Here is a 27,355-nt window from a genome sequence, read left to right on the forward strand (position 1 = left end):
AAAAAAAGACAAAATTTTTATAAAATTAAGTTACTGAACTTATTTGTATCATCTTTGCAAGAAGTATAAATTCCACCTAACAGTAACTGTTTAAGAGTATTGAGTAGTGATTGTTCATCAATGAAGTTTTTACACTTGTAGAAAAAAGTTTTTGAGGTCTTTAAAGAAGGGTCATTGAATAGAAAGAAAATTGATTACCAGCACTGCAAGAAAACAAAATACTGAAGCACACCAAGGCTTAATGTCCATGAAAATAGAAAGGCAAACAAACTCAGGGGCATAGGCCTGTAATCCCATCTACACACGAGGGTAAACCAAGATCACCACAGGTAAATCAAAACCAGCCTGAGCTAGAGTGAGTTCAAGGCCAACCTGAATAATTTAGTGAGCATGTATCTGTAAAGATAAAAGGTAAAAGTGGGGCTGGGTCTATAGCTCAATAGTAGAATACTACCACCTTCTAAGCAGAAATGAGTTCCTAGATTAAATCTTCAATGTTCCCCAAGAGGAACAGAAATGAAAACAGGGAAGCAAAATCTACCACAAATGAAATACACATTACAGGCTTGAAATACTTTATCTATCTAATGTTTTATGTTCATTTAAATTAAACATATATAACAAAGAGTTTTTGAAAGAATTTGTATAAGAGAATTATTTCAAACATGGTTTTTAAATTGTGGAATTTGGAACTAAAATATGGAGGAATTAATTAGGAGTTTTAAAGAATATTTTAGTTAAACATGACATTTATATTTCTGGTTAATAAAAATAAACTTAGAAACTAAATATGTTACTTGGTAGTAGTGGAATCAACAAGGTATTTAACTGTTTAAAAAAATCTCCTTTAAAATCCTTAAGGCATTGTTAGCAGTAAATAAGAAATATTTTATGAAGCTTTAAAAAGTAAATATAAACCACATAAATCAGACTAGATAGATGGCTTGGTAGTTAAGAGCACTTGTTCTTGCAAAGGATTTGGGTTCAATTCCCGGCACCCACATGGTATGTAACAACCATCTGTAACTCCAGTTCCATAGAAATTGATACCCTCTTCTAACTTCCAAAGACATGCACAGAGTCAACATACATGCATACAGACAAAACACTCATGCACATAAAATAAATGAATCTAAAATATCACATTTAAAATAAACATAAGCAAATGACAAACTACCAAATACATATAGGTATGCTTATTTTGACGGCATGTATGAAGTTAATTCATGTCAGCCATCTGCTAATGAAAAAAAATGCTTATCTATTTTTTATTAGTTTTGATAATGTTAAAAGCAGAGGAATAGGTGGTAAAATGTTATATCAGGTACCGTTTATATACACCAGATTATTTAGAGATTCTGAGAAGCATTTTATTAAATTTTTCTTCTTTTAACTGAATCAAAGACATCTAGTGAATGTGAAAGTCTAAGGTACCAATAGGAGAGACAGAATAACTTAGATCTCTAAATGACTCAAACACAAAACAGTTTTAGGCCACATAGGCAATAACAGTAATTCAATTTTGAGTGTGAGTGCATGCATACCTGCACTTGTGCGTGTGCATATGGAGCTGGGGATGAAACACAATGATTTAGAATAATAGCATATATTTTACCACTGAGTTATAGTCTCAGCCCCTCAGGTTCATATTTAAAGAACAACCTTTAAAAAAAAATCAATACTTCGAACACCAGCATTTACAATCTATTTTAAAATGACAAAAAGTCAACCACAAAAATAGCTATGAACAATCCACTGAAATACACAAGCACAGCTCTTTATTCTACATTGAAACATCATAAATAGTGATAAATTTATATGGCATCCTTATTATCTGTAGTTTTATTGATGCGGACTGAGTGTTTTATCAATCAACTATCAAAAAACAGGATTTTAAGATTGGTACATAAAGTAAATCAAATCTCTATACAATCTGAGAGCAACAGTCTACAAGTCATATTTGTATTTATGTATGTGTATGTCTTATACACTATGTATAGCAAATGTCTTCCTACTTAAAAGTATATTTTCATATTAAAATTATAAAGGCAAATATCAGTTGGGTGGTGGTAGCACATACCTTTGGTCTTAACATTCAGGAAGCAGAGGCCAGTGGATCTCTAAGTTTGAGGCCAGCCTGGTGTGCAGAGTGACTTCCAGGATAATCAGGGCTACATAGTAAAACCCTGTCTTGAAAAACCAATAAAAAGGGGTGGTGGGCAAATATCACTCCCTATAGGTTTATGTCCTCAACTTTATGTTAACTACACATATATATGATGTACATGTGCCCCCAAATATATGAATCTACACACTTTTATGTCCCGTAGCATGGAGCTTGGTGGTTCCTTGCTTGATTATTGCTAAATTATGAGCTGTTCTTCTCCAATGCCTTTTGTAGATACTTACAATCCTTTTAGAAAGTAATGAGATGAATATCACTATGCCCTTTAAGGTTCATATTATCTGTACATCTTTAGATGTTCTTGATAGAAGTTTACATTTTATTATTTTCAAAAGTAAAATGTTACTGATATCAAAATGTTACTAACTTGCAAATGCCAAAGTGACATCATACCCTTCATCTTGTCAACCCCAACTAAAAGGGATGTTTCAAAGTCACTGTCTAGTGAGTTAATAATAAAGAACATTTCAAAGGACAGTCTTAAATTCAATTTAAATATTTCCTGACATTATCTACAACTAAATAAGAAAATGGTCCTCATTATCTATGCACTGCAGTAACCTAACAGGAGACAGATTCTAATATTCACTGGTCTTACCAACCTGCTAAAAGCCACAACCTCCCTAAAGCTTAATAAACAAATCCATATTATGAAAATAACAGAATAATATACTTGAAGTTCCTTCTAAAAGTAAGGCTATGAAAACATCTATAAAGATGGTAACTATGAAATCATAATAATAATGGAAATGCCTACATTAGTCTGACCTTCCATAAAATCTTAAGAATACTTTTCCCCAAATCTAGATCTTATAAATTAAGTCTTTTACATAGACCTTAAATACAATGACCTAATGGTTAAGCAACATTGAAAACTAGTCAGGGACTTCTATAATACCTTATATTCAATCCTTTCTGATAGCGAGAAAATAGATTGTAAATATTTCAAGCTATTTTTATAGTCCAATTTTGTCAAAGATAGATCTCCTTTTTATTCTAAAGTTAAAGATAATCTCTTTAGGTTTAATCCAGAGAACAGTACATTTAAATACCCACATTTCTTATATACTAACAAGTAAAAATAGCATTTGTTAAAACTGCTGATTCCTATGGCCTATGTATTTTAAAATTGCTGATTCCTATGCCTGTGTATTTTCAACAAAGCTCTTTTTTTTGAAAAAACCACATACATGCCAGGCTTAATGATTAAGGCCCACAATCCTAGTATTTGGAGGCTGAAACAGAAGTGTTACATGTCTAAGGTGAGCCTGGACTACAGAATGAGATTCTATCTCATTAAAAAACAAATTACAGACTAGGAATGGAGCTCTGTGGTACAGTATTTACCTAGTCCCTGCATAAAAGGAAAATATTAAAATTTTAAAACTTCAGATATGAGGTGTGGTAGGTAGCACATGCCTATAATCCCAGACATAAGAAGGTGGAGGTTAGAACATCAGGAATTCAAAGATGCCTCAGCTACACTGAGTTGAAGGCCAACTAGGTAGGCCACAAGAAACTATCTCAAAAAATTTACATTGATCACCAACTTACTTAAATACAATTCTATAACTGATAAAAGCTTTTCTCCTGTCCAATTATTCGCCTTCTTCATATGCTACCAATGACGTTTACTAAATTAACATGAGTACTTACCCGGCAAGAAACTGGTTCTCCCTCTTCCATTGGCTCATCAACCATTTTAAGATCATTCACCTGAAAAACGTTGTGCAAAATGTGAGGTTCAATAGTATTAAAACAAGAATAATAACTAAGAAAAAATAGCCCGAGGCATTTCCCTTACCATTCAAACAAGTTACTGAGAAACAAAAGGTCAAGGGAGCCAAAGAAAGCATTTAGAAAAGGAAAATTGTTAATATAGTTCACACATTGTCCTTGAAAACTTAATTTTTAGAGCTTTATGTTTCATTACATATTTATTAAGGTTGTGCCATGACTGATGACCTTATACATATAAATAAATCTCACAGACATTCATTTTGGTATATTCAAAGAAAGTCAGAATAGGAACAATTTCATATGAATGTGCAATGGGAAATCTATGACTCAATTTTAAACTCATAAGATAACATACAGAACAAAGCTTAAACTATAGGAGATTTAAGCAGCTATGGAAAGTTTTTTACATCCAAAGCTTAGTGGAAACTTACATGTATTTGAGCATTAATAATAAATTAATAATATTAAATATAGAGAGGACTTTGATCAAGGGATGAGAAACTATGACCCATGGGCCAAATCAGGTTGGCTGCCTGTTCCTGAAGAAATATTACTAAAATACAGTCTTACTCATTTGTTTCCTTACTATCTATGATGGCTTTCAAATTAAAACAGCAAACTTAAGTAGTTGTGACAGAGACACTATAACAAGGTGCTAATGTTTATTGCTTGGCCTTTTAGGGAGAAATTCTGTCATTCACTTACATGAGTTTGCAAAAATAAATAATAGCAAGTTGGTCTAAGTGAAAAGGAATTTAATCAATGCTCATTAGTAAGACATCACAGAAAAGTAAAAGTATACGAATAGACAGACAGAAGGATGAATTAAAGCCTAACTCTCTCTCCCTGATTATCAACTAAAAATCCTATTTAGAATTTTAAGAATTTAAGAATTACTAGAAGCCATCCCAGAACTCAGTAAACAGTAACAATAAGGAGAGTTACCAAAATTTGAAAAACAACTCAGATGAGCTCTCAAGATTGCTTTTGGTAAGATGGCCAATTTCACTTTGTTAATCCTGCTAATCCATGAGCATGGGAGATCTTTCCATCTTCTGAGATCTTCTTCGATTTCTTTCTTCAGGGACTTGAAGTTCTTGTCACATAGACCTTTCACTTGCTTGGTTAGATTCATCCAAGATATTTTATATTATTTGTGACTATTTTGAAGGGTGTCATTTCCCTAATTTATTTCTCAGCCTGTTTATCCTTTGAGTAGAGAAAGGCTACTAATTTGTTTGAGTTAATTTTATATCCAGTCACTTTGTGGAACGTGTTTATCAGCTGTAGGAGTTCTCTAGTTGAATTTTTGGGGTCGCTTATGTATACTATCATATCATCTGCAAATAGTTATACATTGATTTCTTTGCTAATTTGCATCCTCTTGAGATCCTTTTGTTGTCTTATTGCTCTAGCTAGAATTTCAAGTACTATATTGAATAGATACAAAGATAGTGGGCATCCTTGTCTCGTCCCTGATTTTAGTGGGACTGATTCAAGTCCATTTAACTTAATATGGGCTGTTGGTTTGCTGTATATTGCTTTGATTATATTTAAATATGTGCCTATATCCCTGATCTCTCTAATCCTTTTAACATAAAAGAGTTAGATTTTGTAAAAGGCTTTTTCAGCATCTAATGAGATGATCATGTGATTTTTTTTTCCTTTCAGTTTATTTTTATGGTGAACTATGCCTTGAATCTATGTTTGAACTAATGCAAGTATTGGCAACAACAATCAAGACATGTAAGGGCTACAATATCAAAATATAGTAACTTCTTTGGTAACTAAACTACAATATTAATCATATTCAAAACTCAGATTAACCATAACAGTAAAGAACATTTATTTAAGACTTGTGTTAGTGACCTTATGTGTAAAATACAGCAGCTTTATTAGTAACTGTCATAAATTGGAAACAATCTGTGTGTCCTTCAAATAGTCCTGGATAAGCAATAAAAGATTATACAACATCAACAAGGAAGAACTACTAATACTTCTGACAGCTCAGATGACGCTTAGATACATTTGTCAACCCTAAGATGTCAATTCCTAAATGTTAAAAAGGCAAATTACAGGCCGGGCAGTGGTGGCGCACGCCTTTAATCCCAGCACTTGGGAGGCAGAGGCAGGCGGATTTCTGAGTTCGAGGCCAGCCTGATCTACAGAGTGAGTTCCAGGACAGCAAGGGCTACACAGAGAAAACCTGTCTCAAAAAACCAAAAAAAAAAAAAAAAAAAAGGCAAATTACTGGAGAAAAAATAAAAGATAAACAATATAAAAGTTAATCAGGAAGCTATTCTAAATCAGTTCTTCACCCAGGGTTCCCAATTTCTGTATATGACACCACTGTCTTATACCTTATCTCTATACATTGGGCAATGTGGTACCTAAAAAACAAACTATAGATTTGACATTAACAAAGCAGCTTTCAACAAACAATTCAAATCCAGGAAGACAGCATTCTGATTCTTAAGTTCTTATAATAGAGAAATTCTCACATTTCTCTATACATAAAGAGGTATGTATAGAAAAGGATTATCTATATGAAAAGAAAAAGATGACGTTCCTGTTACCTAGCTACTGGTTACATCCTAGTCATACCATCTTATGACTAATTTATCATGAAGCTGTTAGTCTGGAGGAACTAGAAATAAAATGAACTGGGATGAGTCAAAAAGCATCACTGCATCCTGGAAATTATCCCAGTCACAAACAGAACACCTAATTTTTCCTACTTCATTGACCTTCAAAAAGCAGGTTTTCAATATAAAAATATCCATTCTAAGAAACACCACAGAAATCACTGGTGCTTACTAAAATCCAAGTCATTTTCACTCATGTGAAAAAATATTTTCAAAATTGCATAAGAAAATAAAACTTTATTTTAAAAAGATATCTTTTTTTAAAAATCTGGGAGTGTGGGGACATCCTCTTGAAGACAGGGGAGGAGGAATGGGATGAGGAACTGTTGGAGGGCAGACCAAAAGAGGGATAATGATTGGACTGTAAAAAAAGATTAAAGATAAAGATATTCTCTCAAAACAACAAAAGAATTAAATGGTTAAAAAAACGAGAGTGGGGGTAGGGTGGGGGAGGGTGTGGGGCTTCCCTATTTAAGGGGAATGGGAAGAAGACTTACGTGATAGGGTGCAGGGAGGAGAGGAAGGGCTGATATTAAGTTGTAAAGTGAATAAATAAATTTAGTATAAAAAAACAAGTGAACCAAGCTCTCATTGGTCTAATAAAACTACTTTTAATTTAATTTAATTTTCTCAGAAAATAATTTAAGCCTTTTCTAATTTTTCTAGCCTGGAAACACCAAAAAAAAAAAAAATAAAGATATATACAAATGTAAGAAATATATACAAATATAAGAAAAATGCCAATGAGAATGTAAGAAATAATGGGTGATGTAAATTAATAATTTCATAAACAAAATATACACAAGCCATCAGTTTTCACAACAAATATGTATTATTAACTTATTAGTTAGTAGTCTGTAGGATCCCCTAAAATACACCTATCAAGCAAAACGACTATATGTATATAGAACCCAATATTAAAAATACACTTAAGAATCTAACATAATAATGGAATTTTGTTTTCAAATAACATTTCAAGACTACATATTGGGTACTGACTTCTGGAGGAAGTCAATAATAAAAAGAAATAATTACCATCATCATCATCATCATTGGTCCTATTTCTCTTCCTCCTCTACCTCCCTCTCCTCTTTCTCCACTTAAAACAACTAGGATAAATTAGATCCAAATTTAGAGGTAAGTTCCCAATACCTAGAATAATTGTATATTTATTGAGTCAAACTCTTTACCAAACAGAGAAACTTCCAAGTCATTCAGCACAGCAGACAACTCAGAGACAAGTCCCCATGAGCCTCACCTCTTTGGGTTCATGCTCTCGAATAACCGTCGCAGCAGTCTTCATGGTAAACACAACCTGTGGCTGGATTCAAAAAAAAAAAAAAAAAAAATAATGGCAAAGGTGATGTGATTTCACCTACATGGTTACATTATGAAGAAAAAAACCAACTCTATAGAGTCTCTTTATTATCTTGATTGAAATAAGTAGTCATGTTGAAACCCACATGACAAAGGACTATAACATGTATGTAGCAGCTACTAAGCAACTTCTAGGACTTAAGGGAAGCCTCCAGCCAATACTCGGCAAAATGGCCAGGCTTTCCACCTTACAGCTGAATGGACTAGAACTGTGCTCAAAACCTTTGAGAGGTTAAAAGTAGACCTTCCCCAATGAAGCCTCCAGATAAGAATGCAGAAGAGCTGAAACTTTGATTACAGGTTTGTATGACTAAGCAAAAGACATAGTTGAGTCATGCCCAGATTCTAGCCCATATAAACTGTGAGATAATAAATATCTTTAGTTCATCTGTAAGTTCACATGACAATATTATGTAGCACCAGATATTTATTATAATCAATATTTCTGGTCAAAAGTGTCTAGGATTAAAAGTTCTCATCTAAACAATTTCTTAGGGAAGATTTTTACAATCCTTTAGAAATCTCTTTATAAACCTCTATCTTTGCTCTCACAAAGAAGAAATTGTATGTTACATCTTACTAAGTAACCTAGGAAAAAAGTTAAAGCTAAAATTTCAAACTACTTGCCTCATAGTTAAGGCTAAAAAGCTATGTTACTGCCCTTTAATGATGCTTTCTGAAAAACAAAAGTTTCTAACTTAATAAACACAATATAGAACACAAATTCATATTCCTTTTACAGTCAGAGATGCTTAAGAAAGTGAAGCAGGAGGATTTCTATGGGTTTGAGGACAGCCTATACTATACAGAAAGTTCCAGGCTCGACAGGTCTACAAAGTGAAATATCATCAACATATTGCTACTTCTAGTTATTTGTTGAAATATGAATTATAAAAAATCACAAAAATACAAGTTCAATTTACAACAGACTTCAGACCATATCCTAAAATTTGGTTTTTAAAGACAATTCTCCCACAGCTATAGATGTGAATAACTGGAACCTTTGTATAGTGCTGATAACTATCAATATAAAACAGCATAGCTGCCATAAGATGACTGCTCTTCAACAAAATTAAAGTAGAATCAGCATATTATATATAATTTTACTCCTGGGTATAAAATCAAAAGAACTGAAAGCAGAGTCTGAAAGAAATCTTTGTATACCACATGAACACAGTAGTAGTAACCATGATGGGAAGAAGAGAGAAGCAACCAATGCATATATCAGCACTTATATAATTAACACTGTACTATAAGTGCATAATGGAATACTATTCAGCCTTAAAAAATAATTCTGACAGATACTACAAATGGACGAACTGTAAAGAGATTATTTTAGGTGAAATAAGAGATTCACAAAAAAGACAAGCACTTTATAATTCTACTCATATGAAGTGCCAAAACAGGTCAAATTCATATAAACAGAAGATAAAATAGTGACAAAGGCAGGTAGCTCTCTATTAGCTCAAACCTAACCTGGTCTAAATAAGCAAAAAAAAAAAAAAAAATGAATTCAGTCATATGTAGATGTTTTTAAAAGCTGATCCTACACACAGAAAAAAAAAATAATGCCAATTACCAGAGGCTAGGATTCATAGTGGATGAATTGTTTATTATGGATAGTTCCAATGACTTCTTCAGTAGCTATTTATCTGTTTGTAAGTTTTTAGTACCATTGGGTTAGCCAAGCTCATGCCATAACAGCTAACATGTAGAAGTCTTAGGACAGTCTGCAGGAGCTTCTCTCCTTCCACTGCATGGTTCTCATAGATCAAACTCAGGTCACTGGGCCTAGAGGCAAGCATCGTTATGCACTGCACCATCTTTCTAAACCATTCTAAATCACACTTATATTTTAATCTTTTAGATGAAATTCCACAGTTAAGACTACTGTAGGAAGCTAGATACTCACTTAAATAACTTGTCCATATTCTTTCCAGCTTTTTAATTAGACTATATTCCTATATAGTTTCTATTCCAAATTTGTAGTCATTTGAAATACACAACCCATCAAGCATGGTAATTGCTTTGGGGTGAGTTTTAAAATGGGCTATTGTGTTTCAAATTAATATGAAAAAGTTGTCTGAAAATCTGAAAAAATGAACCTAAGGATACAATATGAAAATATACCACCTCTAAAATATTTCCTTAGATATCTAAAAGCAATGATGAGGTTTTGCTGTGAAATGAATTCACTGATAAACTATACTGAAGGCACAAAAACAAAATTAAAGACCATATATGGTCTTTAGAGTCTTTACCACTTTCATTATCTGTGCTTTGCATGCCTGCTCATCTGTATCAAGTTGCAAAGTTACATGTTCTCCTTTTCCCTCTACACAAACTCATGGTAACTGCTATATTTTCTATCAAGAAACACTTAATTTAAGCAGGTATGGTAGCCCATACTAGTAGGCTTAGCACACTTGAGGCTGAGGTAGGAGTACTATGAATTCAATGCCACCTTGGTCTATATAATGAGTTCCAACTGCCCTGGGGTAGTATGAGACCCTAACTGAAAAAGAGAAAGAGGGAGGTAGAGAGGGAGGGAGGGAGGGGGGTGACAGAGGGAGGGAAGGAGGGAAGGAGGGAGGGAGGGAAGGGGGGAAGGTGGGGGAAGGAGGGAAGGAGGGGGGGGAGGGAGGGAGGGAGGGAGGGAGGGAGGGAAAGAACCATGAATGGCCTGGCACTCACTATGTATCCCAGACTGATCTTAAGGTCACAGAATTCCTCCTGCCTCTGTCACTCAGATATCAGTATGTGTGCCATCACAAATCATATCCAGTTATTTTTTCTTTTAAATTTTGTTTTACATAGCATCTCACTATGTTATTCTGGCCAACCTAGAATTTTCTATGTATTCCATGTTGGTCTTGAATTCATGATGCTCCTGCATCTGTTTCCCAAGAGCTGAGATCATAGGCATGTACTTAGCTCAACCAGTATTTTCAATTTAAACTGATTTTTCTATAGTGTTTCTTAGATGTTTGCAGTTTTTCTAATAAATATTGCCCAACAGAGAAATACTGATTTTAATCCCAGTACGTGGCAAACACCGTCAAAAATATCAAAAGTTATACACACACACACACACACCACCACCACCACCACCTCCACCACCAAAAAAGTGACCAAAATGGATTCTTAAGTTTCAGTGCATTTTGAATGCTAGAGAACCAGATCTTTAATTGGAGAAACTTGCAAGTGTACAATAGATTGTGAAGTTGTTAAGAGACTAATGGGTTAAAAATCAATTTTTGGAAACAACATAATTCAGCCAAATCACTTTTAATATTTAAGTTGTGGCATTGTAAATTTCAAAAAGGATTTAACACCAAAAATGCCAAGCATACTGCTTTCAAACAGTATAGAACCTAAAATTAAAAGATTATTATATTTTTTTATTATTTGTCTATCTACTGCCAAAACACTACAGCAATTCACATTTCAGAGATGCTGTAATTTATAAGGGAAAATGGTTATTGTAATCTTAATAACTTTCCTGATCCACAGAACCTATTAGTCGAAATAAAATGGTGGAAATAAAAAAATCATCTTTTTATTGCATAACCAAGACCATGTCTACCAAGGACTGCTTACAGATATCTCTCAAGGCCTTGGGTTCAATACCTAGGGCTTCTAAAATAAAAAATAGAAAACCCCAAATAAATAAATGCAGCAGAGTGTCATACAACACTCTTTCAGCTGCGTAGAATGATCATGTGAGCCAAGGATAATAAGATCACTCTAGCAACATAGTTACCTCCCCTCCCTTTAAAAAGTCATTGTTCATATTGTTAGCCTGTTTTGAACAACTTCATTTTAACAACTTCATTATAAAGTTAAAAACTCAGCATAAATTTTAAAATGTACTGCAATTCCTACAACAGCTATTTATGTCTTCTGCCATAATTTCAGCATACACTTCTCCAATTAGATATGGTATATATAAAAATCAAACATGACTAAATTCAGAGCTAGCATTAATTCTAGAATAGCTTGCTAACTCAGAAATCTAACCTAGAACTCTTATTGTTTTACTATCCAATGCAAAAAGCCTAATGTACCTACAAAAGCTGTGATAATCAATCTCCATTGTTAACCTGCCTGGCTTAGAATCACATAGGAGATTGTTGAGACATACCTGTAGGTGTATCTGTGAGGGTGTTTCTAGACAGGATTAATTGAGAAGTGGGTGGCACTTCTTAGGGGCCCAGTGAATTTAAAAAAGAAAAGGAGAAAACCAGATCTATGGCATTTACTGTCCTCTTGTACTGGTTTTATTAAGTAAATAATACAAGATCCAAATTCACAAGTAATTCAATTAAATACTTAAAAAGCATTCATTAGTGAAAATAACTTTTTCTATATAGCAGAAATAATTTTAGAATACTGAAAAATCAAGACAGGTATGTTTCTAAACCCTCTCAGGAATAATGAAAATAGTAATAAGGCACAAAGGGAACTGAGAGATGCACACTGAAACTGTTTTCTGTTTTTAAAGCTCTACTTCCTTGACAGATTATTTAAGTAGGAAGAAAACAACTATTACTACTACGTTTAAAAGCAAAAGGATAAAATGTATCACTTAGTCTGTGAGTAATGGCATAAAAACTAAAACATTAACACTTCAGAAAAATATTTTTAAAGCTTTCTCTAGGCCTAAATGTGTTGGTGTTTTTACCATATCCTATTTAGACACTTTCTTGTGATTATAAACAAACAAACACACACACACACACACACACACACATCACTGTTCTTCAGTTATAAAGGCATGAGTCTAGAACACTACTCAATGAAGCCTATCAAAAAAACTACCCTTATGTATCATAAGCAGATACTACTCATTTGATAAATAAATGAAAATCAAATAGCATTTAGCACTAATTAAAACCAATCCAGAAACAATTATCCTTTCAAAAATACTATCACTTACAGCAGTACTAGGTTGCTCCTGGGTTATACTGAGCATATCCATACTATATATATCCAAATATATTTGTGGATCTTCTGGGTTTTGGTTTTAAAATTAATTTAATGACAGAAAAAAACAATTGATCTTCTTTCTATCCAGGCAGGAATTTGTTTACTATGCTTAGCTGACATCAGAGCTAATGACTTGAATGTGTCTGAATGAGGTCAATGTATTCCCAAAGTCAAGGCATACAACACCTTGCTAATTTCCTAAGAGCTACAGCATACACATGTGGAAAATTTACTTGCAAAAAAACATGTACTATATGTGGCATGAGTACCCATTTACATAAAACCTTTTTATATACATGGTATTCTTTGTAAAAATTCTTCTCACTGTAAATAACCTCTTATAGATATAATATACATATAATTACATTATAATTCCTTGAGAATATAAAATGAGTATAATTGTCCATTGAGTTATTTCTTGAGGTTAAAAAATTTGGTTTATGAGTGATATATTTTTATTTTGTTCAAAAAACTGTATTGTTCTTATCAAGCATATATAAAATATAACTGTTGTATTTCCATCTGAAAATAACTATAAATATGCTAATTTCCATTTTACAAATGAAAAAATGTCAAATTCATTAACATCTAAGAACTCACAGCAAATTAGTTACAAGATAAAACCAAATCTGCCCCCAACTCAGTCTGTAAACATACTATACCAAATTCTGTTCATTTCATGAAAAAAAATAGAGAAAAAATGATAATATTTTTAAAAAGAAGATGAGTTTCTGCAGAAAGCTACTACAAACTATTAGCTTAAGAAAAAATATTACCAAAAATGTTTTTTTTCATTAGTAAACTTTGGTGTCAAATATTAACTGGAGGGAATCATGACTCAATTGTCTATAGAAAAAAATATGAGATAACAGAAAATAGATGTTCTACAAAAACATCGCCAGCCTCTTGTAGAATGGATAAGAAGCATTACTGTAATTAGTTTGAGAATAAAAGGTTTACAAATTCAAGCCATACAGAAAATCAAATATTAAAGAAATACTCTTTGTGAATAAAATACCTTAAAAGAAAAAAGTTATAATCACTTCATAGTTACATAGGACACTTAAAAACTATCATGTACAAAAATCATCTAATAGTTAATTTTTTAATTTGAAAATCTATTAATTTATTAATAGTGTATTCAGTGGAGAACAAGTAGTCTTTTAAACAAGAATACTGGATATCAATATAGGAAAACATTGAACTATAATCCATACTACTCATCATTTATAAAAATCAATCAGAAGTTGATAAAAAATCCAAAAAAACCTGACATATACTTCAGATAACATCAATAAAATAAATAGGGAAATTTTTGTGACCTTGGATTCAGGTAACTTTTTCTTATACAAAAGAAGAAATTCATAAACTAGACTTCATTAAAATTAAAACCTCTACTCTTGATTAAGAGAATATAATAAAAATACAGACCACAGAATGAAAGGCAAAGGTTATATGTTAATTAATATCTGATAAAAGGCCTGTTTCCAGAAATCTTAAAACTCTTAAGAAAACTAAGAGTCAATTTAAAAATAAAAAAAAATTAAAAGACAATTCACTAGAGAAAACATTTACATGACAAGTGTTTCAACAAAATCTCCATCAATGTTTGTAATAAAGCAAATGGAAGCTCAAAAATAATGGGATACCACTATACACCTATCAGAATTAATAAATATTTTAACTTTAACAGACAATATCAAGGACTAAGAAAAACTCAAAGAAGCTTGACTTTCACATGGCAACTTCATTCATAAGGATTTTCCTAAAATAAATGAAATTCTGTTTAAATTAGTATCACTACACAAAATTATGTCAGCAGTCATAATTACTACAAACTAATGTTTTTAACTGAATAATGGATAAGCCAAACTTATTCACATATCAGAACAATGCACAACAGTGAAAAAAGATCTGACACATGTACAAAAACAAATGAAATCAAACTAACACTGTTTAAAGATCTGCTCTACTACATGAGCTGGTCTTTTCTGGAAATCCATTTGTGCCTCCTCTAAACGGTTCTCAAAGACTTAGTTATTCTTGCAGAGTCTTGATTTGCCATACTCTCACAGCGACACACCGAGCTTCTCTAGCATGTCTTCCTTGCCATGGCAGATGGAAGTCCTGACAGTGTCAGTTAAAACAATTGATTCCTCTACTTGTTTAGGAGCTACTACAAATCAAATGGCCACCATTCTCTTCCTTAACTGTGTTTGGGATCAGGAATGAACCCCCAAATCCATATGCTAAAGACTTAGTTACTACGTAATAGTGTTCTTTGAAGCAGGTGGAAGGACGTGACACATAGTAAGGGGAAGTAGGACTCTGACTCTCTCTCTCTCTCTCTCTCTCTCTCTCTCTCTCTCTCTCTCTCTCTCTCCTTCCTTCCTTCCTTCCTTCCTTCCTTCCTTCCTTCCTTCCTTCCTTTCCTTCCTGGCAACAACAAGAAAGTACCCTTGATCTATCCATGGCCCCTCACTGTGATGTTTTACCTAGACAAAGGCCCACAACAATGAGACCAAATGATTATGAACTGAACTCATGGAAACTGTGAAGCAAACTATCCTCCCTTTATTCAAGTTATTTTTTCACGTATTTTATTAAGTGGCAGAAAAATGACTAATAACGACATTCTAATTATATGGCTACACTATATCTAAATAAGCAAGAATACTAAAAAAATTTTTTAGTGTAATAAAAAGCAAATCACTTAAAACTAAACAGCACTATTATATAAACCAGCTCAAACACCTGCTTCAATCCCAATCACATCTTTAAAACAACAGAAAAAAAAACCTCAGAACCAAATCCCAATTTCCAGAAAATTTACTTTTCTAATTTCTATCCTAGGAATTAACCTTTTCTTTTATTGGCTAATAAGAACTAGAGGACTATTTTTCTTTTTACTTTGGCCTAGACTTATTTTCTTTACAAGGTCTCGATATCATAATTATCTAGAAAATGATGCTCAGGTCCTTTCCAATGAAGTTAAAATATCATCATGCCTAAGAGTACAACACTGGCATGGGCAACTTGAAAACAAAAGCCCATGTTTATCTAATAAACAACCAAAATTGAGAACAAAGAAACTGAAGGCCAAGTTTATAATTCGCTTTTATTAAAATAGAGAACAGCCTAAAGTTTATTAAGCTGTGTTGTGTAGCACCTTCTACTTCCACCCTCCCTCTGCATTTTCTATATTTTCTCCTTTCCATTTCAGGAGCTAGTAAGAGTTTATTAATTATATTTCCTGTAAACCATCTCAAATACTCTATGAAATAAACAGTAAGCAGCAAACTAGCTTTCTGTCTCACACACATAGAGGTGGAAGTGGGAGACTGACTTCAAATGTGCAGGTTAAAACATGGCAGAAAAATCAGTTACACAAGACACCTGCATAAAAATTCAGAACAAATCTCTATGATCAGCAAAAGCTAATAATGTAGTTTACCTCTCAGGTCTCTTATCTATGCAACTCTTTAGCCATCTAAAAACAAATTTAAGAATGCACACATAAAATAATTATCAACAAGGACAGTAAATAATCCTTAGAAATGATGTAAGTACACATAGGTCAAATTCTGACAAAGTTCTAAATTTCATGTGCTTACTCAGTCTTACTTAGAATTGCCACTAAATACAGTGAGTGATAAAACCAACCAAGAAAATAATCACAGGAAAAAAATACCTTGACATACTTCTCAAGGTTAGAAATGAGAAAAACTAGGTGTAGGGTAGTTTTAAATAATGTGCTCCAAGAAAGCAGCTGCATCATTCAGGCCCTATTATGGAACATCAAGGTCATAATTACTTCTCTTGATGAAGTAGTCAAGGTAGGGAAATGTAGAGGCCCTGCCCTAGAATGAACTGACCTGAATATTTCCAGACCAGACTAGCTTAAAAGTCAATTTGGAAGAATCAGGAAAGAAGCTACATGATAGAGGGGTAGAATCAACATAAACATGGCAAAATCAAGTGAGAAATTCGGATATTCTTGACTCTATTTCCCTGATTCTAGGAAAGCATTCTGCATGCATGACTATTTACCACATTAAATGAATCTTCATGAAATAATAATAATGTATATCAGGATAATTTTTAAAGCAAGAATAATTTTAGCTAATAAGTGCATCAGTACTAAATACTTTAAACCATAACAAAAATGGCCAACTAAGAATAGTCTGGTATTGTTCAAGACAATACAAGAGAGGAAGGAAGTTTACCTTGCTTTTCTATCATCTACTACTTCAAAGATATATTTCTCTGTAATAGTCTACTGCCTAGCATAGATTTAGATTAGCTAGCACACATTAACTACCTGTTAAACTGAATTTATTCCTCCTATCAGACCCCTAATGCCAGCTCTTCAGTCTACCTTCTTTTTTTCCAACACCTAATCAGTTACTATGTTCTACCTATTCTTTGTAAGATGTCTTTGATCAACTCCCCTTTTCAGTCCTCCTCCACAAAATCTATGACTATAACAGTCTCCTCACTGACGCTCACCACCTTTAGTACTTTCCCTATTCCAATCAATCCCCCTCCAACTATCACTAGTCATTTTTCAAAGCACAAATGTGATGCCACTTAACGTTCTAAGAGAGTTCATATTTACAAAATAAAATTATACCCATAAACTTGCTTTAAAAGAACCAATGCAATCTGGACTCATACAATTTCACACAATAGTCCAACATAAACTTACATCTCAGTGATACACATCTCTCCTTTCCAAAGTGAGTACAGTTTTGCTTACACTGTCTCTATCCATTTGAATTGTTTCTTTCACCACAATGAAAATATTATTGCTCTAGAATACCCTGATCAAATGCAACCTCCTTCATAAGGCCTTATCAGATCTATATCCGTAAACAATGAGTGCCCTTACCACACCCCTTCTTTAATGGTCCTGTGCCATTTACAGCAACAATTTCTCAAATTCCTGTCTTGTTCATTTAACTTAAATCACTGAGGGAAGATTATGATTCAGAAGATAGGATTCAGAAATGCATTTTTGGACATTTCACATTATTGTACTCCATATACACTGTAAGAATTCCAAACACAACAACAGAATATAAATGAAATGCCTAATTAACTACTTGCCAGAATAAAATTTGTGGTTTTTTTAAAATCCCTCTAAGTATCCCTGAATATGACCTCCCATTTATTTCTGTATCATCCTGTGATTAAAAAGATGCAAAATGAGAACTTCAATAACTTTGGAAGAAATGACCAAATTTAAGGAGGTCTTTAAAAAAAATCATTGTAGAAAGCCTGGGGCTATGGCTATCCCTATCTAAACTCCAAGGCTTTACACACACACACATATAACAAGAATTCAATTTTTAATGAAAAAATAAAGGTAGCTGTTATTTATTAGACACATTCTATACAAAGGTCAACTTGCTAAGTATATTAAGCCCAGTGCTGAATTTCTTTTACATAACAACTTTGAAAATATTATTTTTCTCACTTGCAGATGAAGCAGTTCGAATCTAAAGAACTAAGATAACATGTACTATCACATATTTATTGGGGTGCTGGAATACAGATTCATCTGCTTTCAATGCTCATATTCTTTCTTTTATTACTACAGAGTGTCATAAAAATTAATTAAAACTTGACAAGTTTTCTCAATTTATCCTGGTGAAAATTTTAATGGCTACAGCTTTAACCTCAAACTCCTTTCATCAATGAATTAAATTACTCCCCAAACTAAATTCCTTAAACAAACATATCAATAATAATAATATAGAAGTACCAAAATTCTAGTAAAATATTCATTATATGACATACAAATTCAAGATACTATAATCAATTCTTCCAAAAAAGAACTAAATATTTTCCTTCACACACAATAAAGAAAAGTTATTCTTGCAAACTATAATGTTCATGGAACTAATTCATGAAGAATTCATAGTACCCAAACAGGCTGTTCTTTATGACCCTTGCCCAGGAACAACCAATACCATCTCAAGTAACACCTCTTTCCTGATCTTGACAGAATCCAGGCAAGAGCTTAAATTGCAGCTGCCAGAGGGGTGATGCCCTTTGAAGTTGTTATTCCCAGCAGACCTAATTGAGACAGTCCCTGAAAGACTCTCACAACCAGAACTTCTTGTTTACCTTATAGCCCTGTTTCCAGGAATTTTTCCCCAAGAACCAATGGAGCCCATGTTTCCCTTCTGCAGGCCCATTTTCTACTATTCCCCAGAACCAAACTAGTTTTTGATTGAAACCTTGACACATTTCCCATACAAAAATTTTTCAAACAGTAATTAGGCTCATCATCTCTATGGCTTGCCATTGTCCATTGATCTAAAATGGTTGCTGCCTACGGTTTTCTTGAAAATATGTTAAGATTCTCAAACAACCAATTTACACACTGCTTAAAGAGTAATTCTAAAGTTCTTTACTGTACATATAAGCAAGAAAGGCAAAATATACAGAAAAACACTCTAAACTACATGAGTGACTATAATTTAATAATTCATGTTTAGTTTTACCTGTAGTCAACACACAGAAATTATTTGTTTTGACATCAAAATTAACAAATATACACCTACATTTTCTTCACGCATTCCAGAAATTTTTATATTCCATTATACATAATAATATATAATATGCTCAGATATGTAATATAATGAAAACACCTTTGTTCTAAAAACTACCACAATTGAGTTATAAAGTTAAAACTTAAAAGCCAGAATTTCTAAAGTCACTATCAAAGGGTGTGATGAAAATAAATATAAATTCTATAAAGGAAAACTGCTTTTTGTGAACAGAATATCATTATAAGAAACAAAACAAAATTAGTCTGCCAACATGTAGTGCTAAAATTTCAAGCAGAATATTTTTAATAAAGTAACTTGCAGGGTTAAATCTAACCAATCATAATGCTTTTAAACAAAGAACGCAGAAATACTATCTTCATCACATTACCTTCACCTTTTGTTTTACTTCATAGGTTTTAATGGTTTCCACTGGAGCATTTCTCCAAATTGCAGAGGGAAAGAGACCTACTATTAAATCTCTACAGTATCTAAAGCATACTGCAAAATTTTAAAAAAATCATGTGTACTAATTACAATTTAGAAGATACTGCATTCAAAATTAACTAAAACCAAAATATTTGCAAGGTTATATATATATATATATATATATATCTTGTGATTCATTAATAAAACAAAAATCGCACCCCCGGATAGTATGGATAGACATTTTATACATGCAGTTAGAATGTCCACATTTTAATAAGAAATTAACATTTTCATTCATCTCATTTTTAACTAATTCTTAAGAGATGTAAAATATTAAAACATTTTGTAATCACTCAGTTTAATATAGAAATATTTCTTATCTGTATAAAGGATTCCACAATATTTCTCAATTTATTTCCACAAAATCTCTTGTTTCGAGTTATTCTAGCAGGTAATCTAACCCTAGTTTAACTTAAAATAACATAAAGGGAAAATGACAAGTAATCATACAATAATCCAAGGTATATATTTTTTAAGATGGAACAATATTTAAAGACAAAGGCTCACCCTTGAGATTTTGAGGATTCTGAGTCTTCAAAACATTCTGTTGTGAATCACACTGGCATTCAACTATTTTAGGAGGTGTATGGTGGCCTCTACTGGAATACTATGCTTATGATTAAGTGGCTACGAAAGGATCTAACTTTATATCACAATAGGTAGGTTTTTGTGTTCAAATATTGCCCCTTTTTTGTAGCCAAACAATAAAATACCTGTGCACATCTAAGTTCTCGCAGCCCAACTGCAAAGCACAGCCAGTACAATTTCAGAAGAATGAACGGCGGGAAAAGGGAGAACAGAAGTATTTTGGTTCAACTTGGCTAAGCTTTACTAAAACTGGTCTCATATGCTCTGAGCAGCACTCGGCCTCTGGTACCCACCATCTGGTCAGGTATGAAGGCTGGGAAAAGGCGAAGGGTTGAAGTAAAACTGAAGGAGAGTAAGGGGAACTGAGAACAGCCAGCAGCCATTCACCTGCACATGGATTAAAGGCTGTCAGTTCTCTACTTCAGGTAGGAAATTAAAAGAAGAAAGATAGCAGGCTGCAAAGAAATGAGAATGCTGTTACCAAGGAATACTCGTCTCCTGGGGTGAAAGTCCCCAGAGTTAGTCACCTTGGTGTGTTTTTGTTTCCCTGAGTTCATAAAGCACCGGAGTTCAACAGCAAGCTTTGGTCCTCAGCTCCAATTCTCAGAGAGCAGAGGCAGCGTGGTGCAAGAGGAACGCACAGAGTCAGGCACGGCACCCCGCGTGTCCCCTAGTCCCGCTTCGGGTTGGAAGTGAAGAAACTTAGTCAGAACAAACTCCGGCGTGGCTGCACCTCCCGGAGCTCCAGAGGCCAAGAGGCAGCTCTGCAGGCTGGAGCTCCTTGTCCTGACCCCTTTCCCGCCCTCATTCTGCCAGAGCTAGGTCTGGGCCCCCAGGAAGGGGGTGGGGTGGGGGCTAGCAGGCACCCCGCTCTCCCGCCCACCCGGACACCGGGCTGCAGACTTGCAAGCCGGTCCCGCCCACTACACTAACCTCGCTACTGCTCGTGCTGCCGAACACCTCCATTTCTTCGTCCCAGGAATCCTCCGCAGGCACGAATGGGAGCATCGCCGCTTCAGGAGCACTCAAAAAGAAGCTGCTTGCCCCCAGCGCCAGCATGCATCCCGTCGGATGAGCCGGCTCGTGGTCTTCTTCGTAGGACCAGGACTCCCGTTGGGTGACTGCTGACCTCGCCAGCGGCGGGTACCTCAAAAGAGAGACCACAGGGGTCCCCGCCCGCTGCTGGGGTGCAGAAAGAGAAGACAAACTCAGTGCTGCCTCCCCTAGAGCAGCCGCACGGCTCTCGCTGCCCGCCCCGCCAGGCTCCGCGGGGCCGCCCCCCTGCCGCCCGCGCCGCTCCCCCCCCTCCCCGGCCCCCTCCCCGCTCTCTGCGCCGCCAATATGGCGGCTGCCGCCGCGTTACCTGTGCGGCGCCTGGAACCCCCCGCGGCAGCGGCGCGGCGTCGTCACCCGCACGTCAATGGAGGTTCCCCAGCCCCAAGTGGAGGGGGGGGTGGGAGCCGGGGGTGGAGGGCGGGGTGGTTTGCGGGGAGCGCGTGCTGGGGGCGGGAAGACGGGGAGGGGGCGTGCTGCGCGGGGGAGGCGGGCGAACAGTAGTAAAGCCCACAGCTAGCGCCTGCTAAACCTGCCCACTCCAGCGAGCATGCGCGATGCTCCCTACACATGCTCAGCAGGCCCTCCCAAGACTACCGAACTGCCTGGCTGGCGGGAGGATTCCCAAATAGGATGCGGGAACTCAGGGACTCTGAAGAGTGCTTCAGGAGTCCTGACTCTGCCCAAGGGCCAGCTTCTTGGGCCCAAGAAAACACGCCTGTCTTACATTCTGCGCCACGCCCATTTCAATACCTAGTAACAAATACTATCAGGGCGGGGATTTTAAGACTCAAGTTAGCTACCTAGAAGCCAGAGGCAGCAGATAATCTATTTAAAAGGACTCAGTAGAACTATACTCTCCACCTTCCCACCCCTACCAGATTTGTCTCAATTAACACACTCTTGAGGGTTGCCCTCACAGTACTGATGAACTCACAATGGTTTGATCTCATGCATGTCCCCAAACAAGTGCACCCAACACACACCACTAAGCAGACTCTAGCCATAGCAGCAAAGTCAGGGTGTCTAATGCTAAATGCCTTCCCCGAAAAAAAAATCTGCAGTGACAATAATGCTATTCTTCACTTTGTGCTTTACTCCTTTGCTGTTCTTTGGCTCTCATAATGTAACAGATAAATTAAGTTCCATCTTACACACTGGGAGGATGATCAAAACCCTCAGCAAAACATTTTAGTACTTAAAGTAAAAAAATAAAGTTATTCCACCTTTTGACACTTAGAGGCTTGAAAGAAATCACTACAGTGGCAAAATTAGCTCAGTACCTTGGAGAGGTTTCTAACATACTGCATATAACACTCCACTTCCTCTTCCCTTCTACATCTAGAGCTCTTGTGCTGTGCTACTAAAGAACACTGAACTGTGCCTTCAATTTATGTCACCATCTGGTGTGGAGTGCTAAGAAACCAAAGAGGCCACAGAGGTTGGCAGTGAATTCAAATAAGAATTACCAATAATGCCTTCTGACTCTGCTTAAAATCCAAAGAATAATAACCTTAAGGAATGTGGTTCCACAACAGTGATACCTTTGAATGAAAACATGAGGCTTTGAATCTTGAAAGTCTCTCTCTCTCTCTCTCTCTCTCTCTCTCTCTCTCTCTCTCTCTCTCTCTGTGTGTGTGTGTGTGTGTGTGTGTATGTGTGTGATAAGTAAATAGATTTATGTTTGGCAAAGCTGAGTGTTAATTCCATTCCATTGAGCTCTGAGTCAAGTCTCATGTTTCTATTGCTTACCATCTCAGTTCAGAACTTTTTCCTCTTTTCCGAATCACCTATTTTTTCTCCTATTGGATTGTTACCATCAGCAAAAACAAAGTTTCTAACTTCTATTTACTATCATTTGATGCATTTTATACCTCTCTATTAATTTAAATATTTTTCATTTGGCATTCAAAATAAAACCTTGTACATATTCCTCCTACACCATTGATTGCATCTTGGCTGGTTTGCTATATTGTTCTTTGTCTTTATAATCTCCAACCACTGATACTCCCATACTCAACCACTGACTTTTGTCTTTCCTAGTTTTCTAGTTAGTTCTTTCCTTCTATCCAGATCTGTATGTGCATAAATATCTAATAGTTCATTCAAATTCAGATTACTCAAAATAATTTAATTTCAATCCAACAAATCTGTACCTTTGAGTTTTCCACAAGATAATTAATGGCCTCCACTACTCAACAAGTTTGCTGCTCATACGTCACTTTTCTACGTTCAATTTTCACCACCAAATAAATAAATAAATTTTAACTTCGCTCTGTGTTTCATCATTTAACATTCTCTTTAGCACATAGTCAAATATATATGTATATATATATACATATATGTATATATATATATATAACACATATATATACATATATATATATATACACAAATGTATATATATTTCTCAATCCTTTACTTTTACTAGACTGGGGGTGATAATTATTTAGCCTATTTTCAATATTGTTCATTTTGCTCTCAGCCCTTGGAATTACTTCAGATTAACACATAATATTTGATTTAATTGACCATGTACCTCCTTAACTGATCTTTTGGGATATAAGTTTAAGTTATCTCTTGTATGTCAATCCAGTGATCAAAGTTCCTGAAAGATTCTCCCTCATCTCCATAAAAACGTCCAAATCTCTTAGCTCTGAATGTAAATGTTTTGCTATCTGCCTTCATCTTAAACTTCACCATTCATGGTGACATATTCTAGTAAAATCCATACACATGTTATTGCCTCTTTCCCTTCTCAGACATCCTTATGTGGTTTGGTATTTTCTCTTTTTAATTTTATTTTCTTCTTTCCTCAATTCTACTAGCCCAAATGACCTTGAAGTGTTGGTGAAAATAGAATGGCATTGGATTTGAGCTGCTCAGTCTTCTGCAAAGTGTATGGAAGGGAGGCTTTTAATTTCTCTTCAGTCTTCAGAAAAAAATTTTTTTTCTGAAATTGTCTATTCATCCATATGTTTGTTCTTGGGTTTTTTTAATTGGATATTTTATTTATTTACCTTTCAATATTATCTCCTCTCCCATTCCCCCTACAAAATCCCTTACCCTATCTCCCCTCCTCCAATTAATATGAGGGTGTACTCCCACCATCCTCCCATTTCCACCTCCCTGCTCTCATTCTCCAACACTAGGGAATCCAAACTTTCAGGCACCAAGGCCCTCCACTTCCACTGATGCCTGACAAGGACACCCTCAAGTGCCTATACAGGTGGAGCCATGAGTCCCTCCCTTTGTGTTCTCAGGCTGTAGATCTTAGAATGGCTACTCCAGCTTGTTTCTTAGGACCATTTGCTTGAAAAATTGTTTTCCAGCCTTTTACTCTAAGGTAGTGTCTGTCTTTGTCACTGAGATGGGTTTCCTGTATGCAGCAAAATGCTGGGTCCTGTTTACATATCCAGTCTGTTAGCCCATGTCTTTTTATTCCATTGATGTTAAAAGATATTAAGGAGAAGAGAATGTTGCTTCCTGTTATTTTTGTTATTAGCAATGGCATTGTTTGTGTGGCTATCTTCTTTTGAATTTGTTGGAACAGGATTACTTTCTTTCTCTTTCTAGGGTGTAATTTCCCTCCTTGTATTGGAGCTTTCCTGCTATTATCCTTTGTAGTGCTGGGTTTGTGGAAAGATATTGTGTAAATATGGGTTTTGTCATGGAATATCTTGGTTTCTCCATCTATGGTAATTGAGAGTTTTGCTGGGTATACTAGCCTGGGCTGGCATTTGTGTTCTCTTAGGGTCTGTATGACATCTTTCCAGCATCTTCTAGCTTTTATAGTATCAGGTAAGAAGTCTGGTATAATTCTGATAGGTCTGCCTTTATATGTTACTTGGCCTTTTTCCCTTACTGCATTTAATATTCTTTCTTTGTTTTGTGCAATTGGTGTTTTGATTATTATGTGACCAGAGGTATTTCTTTTCTGGTCTAGTCTATTTGGCGTTCTATAGGCTTCTTGTATGTTTATGAGCATCTTGTTCTTTAGGTTAGGGAAGTTTTCTTCTATAATTTTGTTGAAGATATTTATTGGCCCTTTAATTTGGGAATCTTCACTCTCTTCTATACCTATTATCCTTAGGTTTGATCTCCTCATTGTGTCCTGGATTTCCTGGATGTTTTGTGTTAAGAACTTTTTGCATTTTGCGTTTTCTTTGACAGTTGTGTCAATATTTTCTATGGTATCTTCTGCACCTGAGATTCTCTCTTCTGTCTCTTGTATTCTGTTGGTGATGTTTGTGTCTATGACTCCTGATTTCTTTCCTAGGTTTTCTCTCTCCAGGGTAGTCTCCCTTTGTGATTTCTTTATTGTTTCTACTTTCATTTTTAAGTCCTGGATAGTTTTGTTCAGTTCCTTCACCTGTTTGGTTGTGTTCTCTTGTAATTCTTTAAGGGATTTTTGTGTTTCCTCTTTAAGGGATTCTACCTGTTTACCTGTGTTCTCCTCAAATTCTTTGAGACTGTTATTTTGTCCTTCTTAAAGTCCTCTATCATCATCATCATCATTAGAAGTGATTTTAAATCTGAATCTTGCTTTCCTAGTGATATGGGCAATTCAGAACTTTCTTGTGTGAGAGTGCTAGGTTCTAATGATGCCAAGTACCCTGGGTTGCTGATGCTTATGTTCTTGCACTTGCCTTTTGCCATCTGGATCTCCTTCATGCTACCTGCCCTGTCTCTGACTGGAGCCTGTCTTTCCTATTATCTTGGTTGTGTAAGAACTGTGTGGGTTTGGTGTTGCTGCTGAAGTTAGAGCTGAAGCCCAAAATCTGCTCAGTGCTTGGGCCCAGACAGGAAGGAACCAGTACTCCAGCCAGGAGTGAATTCCTGGGTCCTAGTGGGTCCCAGATACACCCAGTCTGGGGCAGGTGTTGCTGTCTCCTTACCTAAGGTACTTCCCAGGTTAGAGCTCCTTGGAGGCCTGCTTCCTCTGGGTTCTATGAGATTGGGTGCAGAGTTGCTGCCCAGGATCTGCTCAGTACTCTGGCCCAGACCGAAAGTGTTCTCAGGTTTTAAATTACATAGAATAGCATTTGAATTTTTTAAACAATTGAAAATATTTTAGTGATTTGGGGATTATAACCCACTATATCTTGTTCTAAATAAATTGTTCTTCTAAAAAGTTGACATTACAGTCTCTACCACCATTGTAATGTATTTTCTGAGTATTTCTAGAATTAGAGAAAGGGTGCACTTAAACCTCCATACTGACTCTTCTATTCTGTGACAAATGACTCACATTGGATGACCTGGTCAGAGGTGAAAGTTGGTAATTTAAGTGAAAAAAAAGTTGACCCCACTTCTTGGCCCCACTTCTGGGATGGGGTGTGAAATATGAAGCGACAGTCTTTGGTCACCAGATCACAGACCACCCACAGTTCACTGTGGTTGTGATTTCTAAACTTTGACATATACAAGGTAATATTTGGTAAATGATTACAGAAAGAGCCACATCATCTTGCAGTATTCTCTGACTGCCTCTACAAATATTATCATCTAACTAATTAGAAAAGATTGCATATATATATATATATATCATTAAGAAGCTACTAAAATATTCAATATACAAATATTGAAGTATATATTTAAATAAAATATTCAAATATATACAGATGCTACTAAAATATTCAAATATTTTAGTTTTGAAATTTCCTGATATAAACAAGAAGTTTGTATTTAGAAAAATAGAAATTTTAAGTGATTAAATGTGAATAAGTTAT

At 35.2% G+C, this 27,355-nt stretch overlaps 1 protein-coding gene across 3 annotated transcripts in view; it reads right to left on the bottom strand.

Moving 5' to 3' along the window:
• The window catches only part of Rps6ka6 (ribosomal protein S6 kinase A6), a 98,666-nt gene that overhangs the window by 56,642 nt on the left and 14,669 nt on the right, over positions 1 to 27,355 (bottom strand). The window contains exons 1-4 of one of the 3 annotated variants that reach the window (XM_034486115.2): positions 21,934 to 22,169; positions 21,504 to 21,752; positions 7,829 to 7,891; positions 3,842 to 3,901 (exon numbers count right to left, since the gene is read on the bottom strand). In XM_034486115.2, coding sequence (XP_034342006.1) covers positions 3,842 to 3,901; positions 7,829 to 7,891; positions 21,504 to 21,629 — 249 coding nt within the window. In that variant the 5' untranslated portion in view covers positions 21,630 to 21,752; positions 21,934 to 22,169. Of the gene's footprint in view, positions 1 to 3,841; positions 3,902 to 7,828; positions 7,892 to 21,503; positions 21,753 to 21,933; positions 22,170 to 27,355 lie in introns of those variants that run through there. The other 2 variants (XM_034486116.2, XM_076919114.1) reach the window with 2 other exon arrangements.

The sequence above is a fragment of the Arvicanthis niloticus genome, chromosome X (genome assembly GCF_011762505.2).
Source record: "Arvicanthis niloticus isolate mArvNil1 chromosome X, mArvNil1.pat.X, whole genome shotgun sequence".
NCBI lineage: Eukaryota > Metazoa > Chordata > Mammalia > Rodentia > Muridae > Arvicanthis > Arvicanthis niloticus.